This window comes from Oryzias latipes, chromosome 18, assembly GCF_002234675.1.
Source record: "Oryzias latipes chromosome 18, ASM223467v1".
NCBI classification, from domain to species: Eukaryota; Metazoa; Chordata; class Actinopteri; order Beloniformes; family Adrianichthyidae; genus Oryzias; species Oryzias latipes.
In genome coordinates this window covers 25,860,379-25,872,583 of record NC_019876.2, presented here as the reverse complement: position 1 = coordinate 25,872,583, position 12,205 = coordinate 25,860,379, and the positions used below count along the sequence as shown (strand labels likewise).

General features: G+C 39.4%; 2 protein-coding genes across 2 annotated transcripts; both read right to left on the bottom strand.

Moving 5' to 3' along the window:
* Window positions 1-4,386: 4,386 nt before the first annotated feature.
* Window positions 4,387-6,754, bottom strand: LOC105356466 (macrophage mannose receptor 1-like). Its single transcript, XM_011487713.3, has 5 exons — window positions 6,415-6,754; window positions 5,515-5,907; window positions 5,016-5,372; window positions 4,803-4,897; window positions 4,387-4,728 (listed from the first exon to the last, which is right to left on the bottom strand). Exons 1-5 carry the CDS (start codon window positions 6,452-6,454, stop codon window positions 4,618-4,620), a joined length of 996 nt encoding a protein of 331 aa, XP_011486015.1. The 5' UTR covers window positions 6,455-6,754; the 3' UTR covers window positions 4,387-4,617.
* A 2,828-nt stretch (window positions 6,755-9,582) lies between these two features.
* LOC110017101 lies at window positions 9,583-11,938 on the bottom strand. Its single transcript, XM_023948963.1, has 4 exons — window positions 11,737-11,938; window positions 11,184-11,277; window positions 11,007-11,094; window positions 9,583-10,922 (listed from the first exon to the last, which is right to left on the bottom strand). The coding sequence occupies exons 1-4, from the start codon at window positions 11,891-11,893 to the stop codon at window positions 10,515-10,517; spliced, it is 747 nt and encodes a 248-aa protein (XP_023804731.1). The 5' UTR covers window positions 11,894-11,938; the 3' UTR covers window positions 9,583-10,514.
* Window positions 11,939-12,205: the final 267 nt, after the last annotated feature.

The window sequence follows — 12,205 nt, the reverse complement described above, 5'->3', positions numbered from 1 at the left end:
GCGGCCAAATGCGGCCCGCCATGTCATTTTATTTTGCCCGCGAGTGCATTAAAGTTTTTAATTTCTCCAAATGAAAAATAAAATTGGTGTGTAGTTATTCATATCTAGGGGGAATCAGACTTGAAATATCGGATTGTGCAAGTATACATTAGGACTTAAACACTTTCAATATAACCTAACCTGACAGAATCAAATTTAAAAGGATTTATGCTAGAGTAAGCTGGAAATGTGTTTTCCATGTAACTGTAACTGTCACTTTAAAAAGTTATAATAAGTAATAATGAGTTATTTAACATGTGCATTAAGGAGTAGTTACACATATTTTCATTACATTTAGTCACATGTATAAATTGTATTTGGCCCTTTGAGGACAGCTTTATGCTGATGGGGCCCTCAGTGAAAATGAGATTGACACCCCTGTTGTAGAGTGTCACAGTTGTATCTACAGAAGGAGAAAAAAAGGATTTTATGGCCATGAGATGGAAAGAATTGAGAGACTGCATTGAACTGTGGCTTTGTTTGAGTGGTGAGTCCAAGACACTTGTTGAAATATATCAACACTGCATCACAATGGAATGAATGTTCCTGAAGATGCCAACGTGCCATAGAAGATTTATCCACAAAAAGCGTTTTGATTCATTTGAGAAACATAAAAGACAACATCCAGGTGTTCATGGAGCATAAAGAAGCAAGCCTGTGTTAAGCACCTCAGGACCAACAACTGAAACTCCCAGAAAGTTTACCTGTCGTTTCCTGTGGTCTGGTTCTACCTGTCCTGTGCATCATAGCAAGAAAGTGTAGACATACATCAGTGTGTCAGGCAAACACACTAAGGCTCCTCTTTCACTGACACAGAGATAACCAGCAGGTATGAAGAAAATAACCGGTCTCTGTCTCTTATAAAAATTTAACAAAACAAAACTGAAGTGTTTTGTTTAAAGATGTGATGATTTTGAATCAAACTCTAAGGTTACATTCTGCATGTTTTCATGTAGGGTCATGTATTGTTTTTGTTAAATTCCACTTGGTGACAAGAGTTGAAAAATAATAACTATAGCTTTCTACAGTATTAAATACATACATATACAACATCTTGTTAAGTTCCTTCTTTAAATATCTGCTGCTCAATGCTGTTGGATGAAGGAAGACTTTGAGATTATTTTGCACATTAAAGCTAAAGACTGCAGCCATAGAAGTCGGATATTACAATGCCTATTTTGTCAGTCCACCTGGTTCTTCAATAAGCTCACTGCAACAGTTACTACCACAGAAGAAGAAATGTAAGCCATTGTATTATGTGGTCAATGTAATAATTTGCACAGACTGCACTTAAAGAACACAGAAAAGGTGTTTTTCATCAAATGTCATGACACTAATTCTTAATCTTTCTAAAATGTCGTCATACATGTCATATTTTTATTTTATTTATTTTTAAATCGTCAATGCTTGTTTTTATATTTTGTTGTGTTTTAATGTAAAGCACTTTGTGTTATATTTATATATGAAAAGTGCTTTATGAATAAAGTTTGATTTGATTTGATTTGATTTGATAAATGCCCATTTTTGAGAGTTGCGGATTTTGTTACGTAAAGCAACTAAAAACTAGCACCATTAAATTATATATTTTTTATTAGATTTTGTATTTATAGCTAGTGACAAAAACATGAAGGATATCTTGAGAACATTTAACCTAAAGCTCAGAAGAGTAAAATATTAAAAAAAAAAATGTAGTTCCCAGACATGAGAACGAAAATCATTTTCTAGGCACTTTTCCTTGGTTCACCTTAAGGCCTAACTGTTCTCAGCAGCCTTTTCAAGACATGTGGCTCTATTCCTTCTCTCTCTCTCTCTCTCTCTCAATCTTAAATAACTGTAAATTTTACATGTAAGCAGAACAGCTTTAGGCAAGGCAAGGCAAGTTTGCTTCACAAAACAGAAGAATGCATTAAAATCACAATACATCATAGAAATAATCAACATAAAATTTACTTTAAAAGAAAAGAAAAAAAAAAAAAAATTGAAAACTGATTTAAAAATAAAGGAAGGAAAGGAAAGAAAAGTGCAGATAGGACCTTTCAGTCATATACACGGCTAAACAGAAATGTTTTAAGTCTAGATTTGAACATGAACACAGAAGAGGCCTGTCTTACGAATTCAGGGAGGCTGTTCCAGATTTTAGCTGCAGAATATTGAAACGCTGATTCCCCTTGTTTACTTCTGACTCTGGGAATCAACAGGAGGCCGGCCCCTGAGGTCCTCAGAGTACGAGATGGTTCATATGGCACTAACATGTCAGAGATGTACTTTGGTGCTCGGCCATGGAGAGACTTGTACACAAGCAGAGCTGCTTTGAAGTCTATTCTTTGAGGTACAGGGAGCCAGTGCAAAGACCTGAGCACAGGACTAATGTGATCATACTTCCTGGTTCTGGTCAGGACTCGAGCAGCAGCATTCTGGATGTACTGAAGCTGTTTTACAGCTCGTTTGGAGAGGCCGGTGAGCAGGCCGTTACAGTAGTCTAACCTGCTGGAGACAAATGCATGAATAAGTATCTCCAGGTCTGGCTTTGACACTATGTTTTTGATTTTGGCAATGTTTTTCAGGTGGTAAAATGCCGCTGATGTTACTGACTTGATATGGCTGTTAAAGTTCAGGTCAGAGTCCATGATTACCCCTAGATTTCTGACTTGATTTGAGGGTTTAAGAGACAGAGAATGAAGGTAGCTGCTGAGACTTTCTCTTTGTTTCTGTGGGCCAAAAATAATAACTTCGGTCTTGTTTGAGTTTAGCTGGAGAAAGTTGTTCTGCATCCACGCACTGATCTGTTGGAGGCAGTGGCTGAGTGAATCCACCGGCCCATATTCACCTGTTGTCAGTGACACATAGATCTGAGTATCATCTGCATAGTTGTGATAAGATATGTTATTACTGCGTATTAACTGCCCTAGTGGCAGCATGTAGAGGTTGAACAGAAGGGGTCCCAGGATCGATCCCTGGGGCACACCACAAGTCAAGGCCATGTAGTCTGAGACACAACTCCCAATTTCAACAAAATATTTCCTGTCTTCTAGATAAGACTTGAGCCAACTTAGGGCAGATCCAGAGATGCCAACCCAGTCTTGGAGTCTGTGCAAAAGGATCCCATGATCAACAGTATCAAAGGCAGCACTCAGGTCTAGCAGGATTAAGACAGAGACTTTGCCATCATCAGTGTTCAGGCGGATGTCGTTGGTTACCTTGATAAGAGCAGTTTCTGTGCTATGATGGGGTCTAAAACCTGACTGGAAAACATCAAATGAATTGTTTAATAAGAGAAAATCAGTGAGCTGTTGGTAGACAACTTTTTCAAGGACTTTTCCTAAAAATGGCAGATTAGAGATAGGTCTGTAATTATTCAGTACAGTGGGATCAAGACCGTTTTTCTTCAGGAGAGGTTTAATGACTGCAGTTTTTAAGGTCTCTGGAAATATTCCAGATTGAAGAGACATGTTAACTATTTGAGTAATTGATGGCAACACACTGTTCAGGACAGACTTTAGAAATCTAGTGGGTAACACATCAAGGCAGCATGTAGACGAGCTCAGACGGGTGATGGTCTCTTGGACAGTTTGGTCAGTGACAGGTACAAAGTGAGTCAGCTTAGAGTGAGTAGGTGGCCGTTCGATAGTTATATGTGTTGTGGAGTTGATGGCTTTTTTAATGCCCTGAACCTTGTCATTAAAAAATACAGCAAACTCATTACATTTAGGTGTGCAAACCAGTTCTATTGGTAGCTGGGTTGGAGGGTTAGTTAATCTGTTTACTGTTGTGAACAGGACACGAGAGTTGTTGCTGCAACTTCCAATGATTTCAGAGAAGTACCTTTCTCTTGTTCTGCATAAGATCTGGTTGTAAGCGTACAACTCCCCCTTATACATTCCATAATGAACCTGGAGTTTTGACTTGCGCCACTTTCGCTCAGCTCTGCGGCACTGTTGTTTCTGTGCCCTGACTAGATCATCGTTTCTCCAGGGAGCTTTCTGTCTATGTTTTCTCAATTTAACCTTCATAGGGGCAATGGCATCCAGAACATTCAAGATGCTAGAAGTTACTTTACGTCTGCATGTATTGGGCGGCAGTGGCTCAGGCGGTTGAGCAGGTCGTCCAATGATTGAGGGGTCAGCGGTTCGATCCCCGCTCCCCCCAGCCAACTGTCGTTGTGTCCTTGGGCAAGGCACTTCACCCTCCCTGCCTCCAGTGTGGCTCCACTGGTGTGTGAATGTGAATGAATGTCCCACTGACAGTCAGAGGGGCTGTAGGTGTGAACTGGCAGCCATGCTCTGTCAGTCTGCCCCAGGGCAGCTGTGGCTACATCAGTAGCTTACCATCACCAAGTATGAATGAATAATGAACACACTGTAAGCACTTTGCGCGTCCGGAAAAGCGCAGATAAATCCAATTTATTATTATTACATTATTTTAAGTTAAAATTGTTTAAACCTGCAAAAGAACATGAAACTTTTGACTCAAAACTTAATGAAGAAATTCTTTAACTTTTTCAAAAATATCATCAAATTCACAAATATTGTATTAGTTTTAGGAAAAGTGAAGTGTTTATTTTAATAAATGGTTTATTTTTCAGAGCTCAGTCTTCTTTTTCTCCTCCTTGTTGAAGACTTTTCCATCAGTCTGCTGTTTCCACTTCACCTTCACTCCATTCACTCCGTTCTCCTCCAGTTTCTTCTGAAGCTGAACATAAATGTATTTTTTAGAAACATTATTTGTTTCTACCAGAGTTGAAACTGTTGAAATTCCAGACTCACCTCTTCCAGCAACTTTGCTTTAACAGCAGCATCGTTCAGATCTGCAGAGTTTTCCGTCTTCAGTCTCAGCTTCACCACACGCTTGTATTTGATTACTGAATGAAAACAGAAGGTAAAGAATCCTAAATTAGAATGAAAATGTACATGAAGATGAAAGATGTACACATTAGTGTAAAAGGAATCTCAGTTAGAATACTGTAATGCTGAACTCACCTTTAGGACCATGGCAGATAAATGGGTATTTGGTTTCACAAGGATAAAAATACCAGTAAATTCTGTTTAGCCCATTTTGAAAACCACATCTGGCACTGATTACGCCAGGCTGAATATAAAAATTTAATGAAGCTGGGTAGAAAGACAAAAGGCTCCCATCAGACCAGGAAATATTTGAATCTCTGTAAACACCGATCCAAAGGTCCTGATTAACAGGCATCACACTGGAAATCGCTGTCCAGTCTGTGCTGGTCTTCACTGTGGCCAGGTCTGTGAAGTTCTGTCTGCAGGATCTCTGAGCGCTGGACCAGTTCACACTTTCATTCACAAAAACATATTGAGGATTCTGATGGGTTCCTGTGGATTACAGAGATAATAGTAGGGGTGTAATGCTTTTTTTTAACAACAATTTTATTCATGTCACGTGTGTTGTCCACTGTGATTGTGGTCATTTTTACATTATGGTAAAATAAACCTATGTTTTTTGTGAAAGTCTTACCATTGTTGCACACAAAAGGATATAATGAACTGCAGCTTGAGTCGTACAAAAAGCGATTCTGGTTATTCCAGTATACACGCATACAGATCTGATGACTACGATAATGAAATGAATCTTGTGAAGTCCCGTAGCTGTAGGTGTTGCCTGTGTAGCTTCCAATGAACCCATCAGACCATCTATAGTTGATTTCATTGTACAGACCGATCCATAAGTTATCTTTGTAACCAGCAGATGAAATGGTGTTTATGAGTTGGTTCATTTCATCAGAGTTTTCAACGGTGGCCAGATCTGTGTATTTCTCTCTGCAGTAGGTCTGAGCTTCAGTCCAGTCCAAAGGTTGATTAACAATGTGGTACTGACGGATGAGGAGGCAGGAGGAGAGGATGAAGACTTCTGTGAAAAAAACACATTTGTTTAAATATCAACAGTAGAATTTTCTTCCTACTTCATTAGAATCAGACAGAAGGGGATGTTTTTAGTAAAGAGCGAAACGGTTATTTCCTCAGTAACAGTAAAATCATACTGGATCATATTATTGTGGACTTGATTCCTGGAGATACAATCTCTCAAAATCAAAACTCTCAAATGAATGAATTTTGTTGTCTTCATAATATTTTTAAAATCTGGAACATCCAGTCTCAGAGAGACCAAAGAAACAGATTGATGCTTGTTTCCTGTCTTCTCTGATACTAAACCATAACAATAGATGATGGAGAAATTAAGTCTGTTTCTGCTGGAAGATTTTTTCTGTTGGACGCAGTTTTTTTTTCCACATTCACCCAAATTAATTTTTAGAGATTAAAGTTCATTTAAGCATTCCTCCATCTAAGCCAAATTTTGAAGTGCAGTTATATAATGATAACAATCTTAATTGATTAGCCTAACATTTTTCCGACTTACCTGAGAAAACCAAGACAAGCAGCAGGATCTTCTCCATCATGATGCTTTTCTGGACTTTAGAGGGAAACTCTGGGATGGAAACACCACGGCTGATGTTTGTGTCTGAACACAGTGAAGGTCTGGGAGGATTTTATATTAAAACACACACAGCAGGAACATACTGTAGAGATTTACATAGTTCCATGAATTTTTTCAAACAAAGTTTCAAATAACCAAATACAAAGAGACTCTTAGTTTGCAAATACAGCTGATTTACATAACACGTTTTTTCTTTTTACATTTCCTGACTCTTTGACTGCAGATGTTTCATTTTTTTTTCTGCACCTCTACCTTGGCTGGTTAGAAATGGTTTTTAGTATTGTTCATCTATTAAAAATGTATTTTCTTGTAAAAACTTTATTCTGAAATCTCATGAAGAAATCAAATGGATTGTCTATAAAAACAACAAAACTTTTGGCCAGAAAATGCTGCCATGAACATCTCATTAGAGACCGTTCCTAGAGCTGTTTCAGTAGAATTGCTTTTCTTGGAGAGGGGTTTTTATTTGCTTTAGACACATAGGGATCACTGATGCAGACAAGCACCACATTTTTTACTTGTTTGTAAAATCCGGAGGGCCCTTGAAGGCAGCAGCTCATGCTGCTGGATTGTGAGACTGGTTTTAAGGAACAGCAAAAACGTGAAGAGAACAGGCTCTGAAGCGAGGACATGGCAGGGTGCTTCCTCCTTCCTGAGAAGAGCCAGACAGCTCATCGGAAGGAGCGCAGTAGGAGAAGCAACCAGATGACCAAGTGTCGGTATAGGTTCAAGAACCGTGCGGCCTACAACTGTCATGGTTTGGGTTTCTTTGTATCGGTTTTTGCTTTCCATTTTGGTTTCTGTCATGTTGGAGTTCTGTTTCCTGTTTTATTTTGAAAGGTTCCTGTTTTGTCATGCTTTTGAGTTTTACTTCCCTGGTCCCAATCTCTTCTGATCGTTGTCACCTGTATCAAAGCACTAGTGACAAAGGACTCGAACAGTTTTGGAGGCCGAATGGTTATGGTACCTACACTGGGACCGACAGCCAAGGATTGCTGCTGGAGGGGCAGGCGCCAAACAGTGGAAGGAGCAGCAAAGAAGCTAAAATAAAACAGGGTTTTGTATTCATTCATGTCAGTGTAGTGACCAACGTGTTTAAAATGTCTGCAGCAGAAAAAATGTCTGAGCTCCAACTCCATCCAGCAGGAAGTTAAACTTTTAAGATTTTTATCTGAACTACTGTTTTATTTTCATCAATAACTGTTGAAATATGAAGAGAAAATTGCATTTTTTTTTCATGAGTATTTTATTTTTTTTCACTTTGGACAAAAGCACACGAGTTCCTAAGAATAGGACACTGTGAAAATTAACATAGACGTTAAAAACGTTCCGCTAAATACATTGAGTCTCCTTTGGTGAGCCGTCATTCTTTTGCTTATTACTGCTGTTAATCTATTCCAAAACACCTGTGCAGCATAAAATAATATCATATGTGATAAATATTTTATTGTTTTTTTTTAACAAACAGATCTTAAAGAAAATTACACTTGTTACTAATAATTTGCTCCGCAGGATTCACAGATCACCCACGGACCTGTTGATTTGGTGTAAAGTCAGCAAATAAACTTTACAGTTTATTTTACAGTTTGAGGAGATCTTCAGCCATAATTTCAAAATCTGACTAAATAAAAATTAATTAATGCTATAAAATAAAAATAAAAAAGAAAGTATGAATTAGTAAAAATTTAATTTTCTTCATCCAAAAAGAGTATAAAGAGCTGGTTCGGCTTCCGAGCCTCGGTAGCAGACACCATGTTAGATAAATATGGCGATATGATTGGTTAGAATCTGGACCAATCAGCAGCAGTTTGATGGCAGCTTTGTCACGTCAAACTTACCCTGTGTCCGAATTACCGCCCTAACCCCTAACTACTAAAACCCTATATAGTGCGGCACTATATAGTTCTCTATAGTTCTCTGAATTTTAATAGCAATTCGGACACCCGTGCTCACTACTTTTCTCTTTCGGGTGTTTTCATATGGCGCTTGGCACGAAAACAAAGTGGCGCATTACCGCCACCACCTGGTCTGGAGGCAAACTACTATTTAACCTATTTTCCAAAGTAAAAGCAAAAATATATATAAACATTTTACGAAGACTATTTATGAATCTGCTGTGTTCTGATGATGTAAAATTGGACTGATTTATAAATAATAAAATTACAAACACATTGGTGTGGATTTAATGTATTTGTTCAGAAATAAAGCGGCAAGTTTAGAAGTCCACGGCAATGTTTATATTTATTTTCGCGCCGCTAAACCCTTTACTGTCTCGTGCGAGGAGGCATTTCTTTCTGTTCCACTTTCTGAAAATGGCGAATATCAATCTAGCCGTTTTCATGTTGGCAATAATTCGATTGTTTTTTGTAAGATCAGTCCAAAAACGAGCTTATCTGCTACATAAGGTGGCACGGAGGAGAACCAGGCGTCTCACATCGGCAAGGAGAAGCAGACGTCTCATATTCACAAGAGTTCCTCTGGCAGCCCTAGCCAGACATGAACAACTGGTGAGTTAAACTTTAGCATTTGGGGGTATACCATCTACAGAGAAAGTTATGTTTTTTTTCCAGAGTCAAACCATATTAGCCTTCAACACAAAGTATTCTATAGCAGTTTATTTAGAAAAAAGATTTACAGCACACTTGTTTTATACAAAAATTAATATGAAAACCCAAAAACCCAGCCAAAAAACTTGAGATTTTCCAGCATTCAAAAACATTTTATAAACAAAATTTAAGATATCAGAATAAATAGAAACATTCAAAAACTGAGATTTAATTTAAAAAATTAAATAATGTTCTATTTTACAGGGTCTTCCGTGTATCTACTGCCTTCCCAACATAAAGGTGCCCGTCCTGGCCAACTACGCTGATGGTCAGTCTGACACAAGACAGGATTTCCGGTTGACCCGCAGGACCATCAATCATCTGGTGGAGCAGCTTCGGGTTCCTCACAATCAGGGGTGGGCACAGGAGACTGAGGTCCTGGTGTTCCTTTTCTGGCTGGGCTGTGGCACATCTTACCGTGTGGTAGCCAGGGCCTTTGATATGCCACGGTCCACTGTAAGTGACATTGTCCACAGGACGGCAGATCGCATCCTCCAGCTGATGCGCAGGGTCATCCGGCTTCCCAGTAGGGCTGAACTGCCATTAGTCGCCTCTGGATTTGAGCAGCTCGCTGGGTCTGCTGCTTTCCAAAAGGTCGTGGGGAGCATTGATGGCTGCCACATAAGAATCAAGGCTCCAAAAGAAGATCCAGCTTCTTATTTTAACAGGAAGCTTTTTTATTCAATTCAGATGCAGGCTGTTTGCGACTCGAATGCCAAATTTTTAGACATCTTTGTTGGTTATCCTGGATCGGTCCATGATTCACGGGTTCTGCGCAACAGCCCAATTTACACCAATAAAACATACCCACCTGAAGGATACATCCTTTTAGGTGATGGTGGGTATCCCTGCATTGCGCAACCCATCACGCTGCTGACACCCTACAGGGAACCCCTAAGAAATGCAGTTGAGGCCCGATACAACCGGCACCACGCCAAGGCACGCTCTGTGGTGGAAAGAGCCTTTGGAATGATGAAGACGAGGTGGAGAGCCATATTTCTGGGGGCGTTGGAAGTTAAATCAAAATTTGCCGTCAAAATCATTGCCTGCAGCGCCATCCTGCACAATATGTGCATCAGTGAAGGGGACTGGTTGGAGCCCACAGTTGAGCCACAGCAGGACAACGCCAGGAACCAGCAGGACGAGCAGAGTGGCGTCCGTCTGCGAGGCCAAATCTCTGGTTTCCTGTCAGCTCCAACTGGGCCACAAATGGCTCTAGAAGAACATGATTATTGTTAAGATGTATAAAAAAAGGGCTTAAATATAAGATGAAATTGTAAATAGTTACCTTGGATGTTTAGGAGATTGTTGATGTTTTTGAGATTGTTAAAAATGGCTCAGGTTTAAATAATACTTGTTAATAATTCATTTCTGTTCATGAATTTATTAAACATATTGGAACAATACAAAACAACATTAAATTTTTTCTACAATCTTTTCTAGAATAAGTAAGAGTCTTTCTTGTCTCTCTTCCTCTCTTCTGGCCCTTTCCTCCTCTCTTGCGGCTCTTTCCTCCTCTCTGCTCTCTGCCTTTTCTAAAATTTGGAAAAGGCTGCCCCGCCGTGGCCTCTTAGCTGGCGGCGGCCGCCGCTCCTCCTCCTCCTCCTCCTCATCTTCCCCTGCCTGCTCCTGCTGTTGTTGGACTGAGGCAGAGGATGCCCCAGAGGATGTGGAAGGGTTCTCCCAGCATGAGGCAATGAGGCATGGAGGCCTAACAGATGCCCTGTTGCCTATTGCCTCATGCATCAAGGAGAACCACTTCCATGATGCTGCTGAAGCTTCCCCTGCCTCAGTGCCACTGCCGGTGGGAGGCCTTAAAAGTTCCTTGAAATACCAAAAGGACACTTGTGAAAAAATATCTTAATTAAATTTACACAGACATTTCTATGCCTTTATTTCTTCACAAACCTTGTATGTTTTCTTTAGGTTCTCCCATTTTTTTGCAGCTCTGGCTGGACTAATAAATTCTGTCAGCCCCAATTCCTGTATCACTGCTCTAAATACAAGGTAACAAAAACCTTTACCAGAAATCACAACAATTAACACTTTAATGGTAAATGAATAGAAATCTGAGCTGTATCTTACTCCCATCCGGCAGCTGAAGCGAATCTTTTGCCTGAAAACAGGCTCTCCTTCTCCATCCGCAGGCGGATCAATTTATCCACATCCTCGTCTGTCCCTGCATATGTAAAAAAAATGAAAAAACGCGTTAATAACTAATAACTGTGGTTAGAACTCATCCTTTTTGGATGTACGACTAGCTCCTGTGTTTGTTTTTAGCCTTCGACGTTAGTTAGCGTTAGCTTTAGCATTACCGAAATCGATTAGCTTCAAAATAATAATGTCGATTGAGTAATATAACATATTAAACATGTCATATATTATATATACAAATATATTTGACAACAGATACTTGCTAATAACTGCGGTTAGAACTCATCCTGTTTGGATGTACTACTAGCTCCTGTGTTTGTTTTTAGCCTTCAACGCTAGTTAGCGTTAGCTTTAGCATTACCGAAATCGATTAGCTTCAAAATAATAATGTCGATTGAAGAATATAACATATTAAACATGTCATATAATATATATATACAAATATATTTGACTACGAATACTTGCTACTTCTTTAAATACTTACATTTATAAGTCATTTTCTTCGCGCCACCGTGCGCCATTTTCGGATCCATCAAACGCAATGTATTGTGGGTCACACGCAGTGTATTGTGGGTCAGACGCAATGCATTCTGGTATGAACGCAGTGCATTCTGGGCAATATTCGCCGATCGAGTGAGCATCGATCCACACTGGTTTTTCGTAGAGAATTCTGGGAAATTTCTAGTGCACATGATTTTTGAACTGTAGATTCGGACAGCACTACAAAATGGCGACCGCACTATATAGTGCACTATATAGGGGTTAGGGCGGTAATTCGGACACAGCCTTAAACTTACGTGAGCAAAATCAAAGATGGGGAAAAAAGCGAGATGACACACAACGCATGCGAAAACATTTATTTTGCAAACGCTAATATATTTTTAAAAGCAAAAAAACGTTTAAAGCAAAAAGAAAAAAACCCTGAAAGCAAATATTTAATAATCTCATTTGCA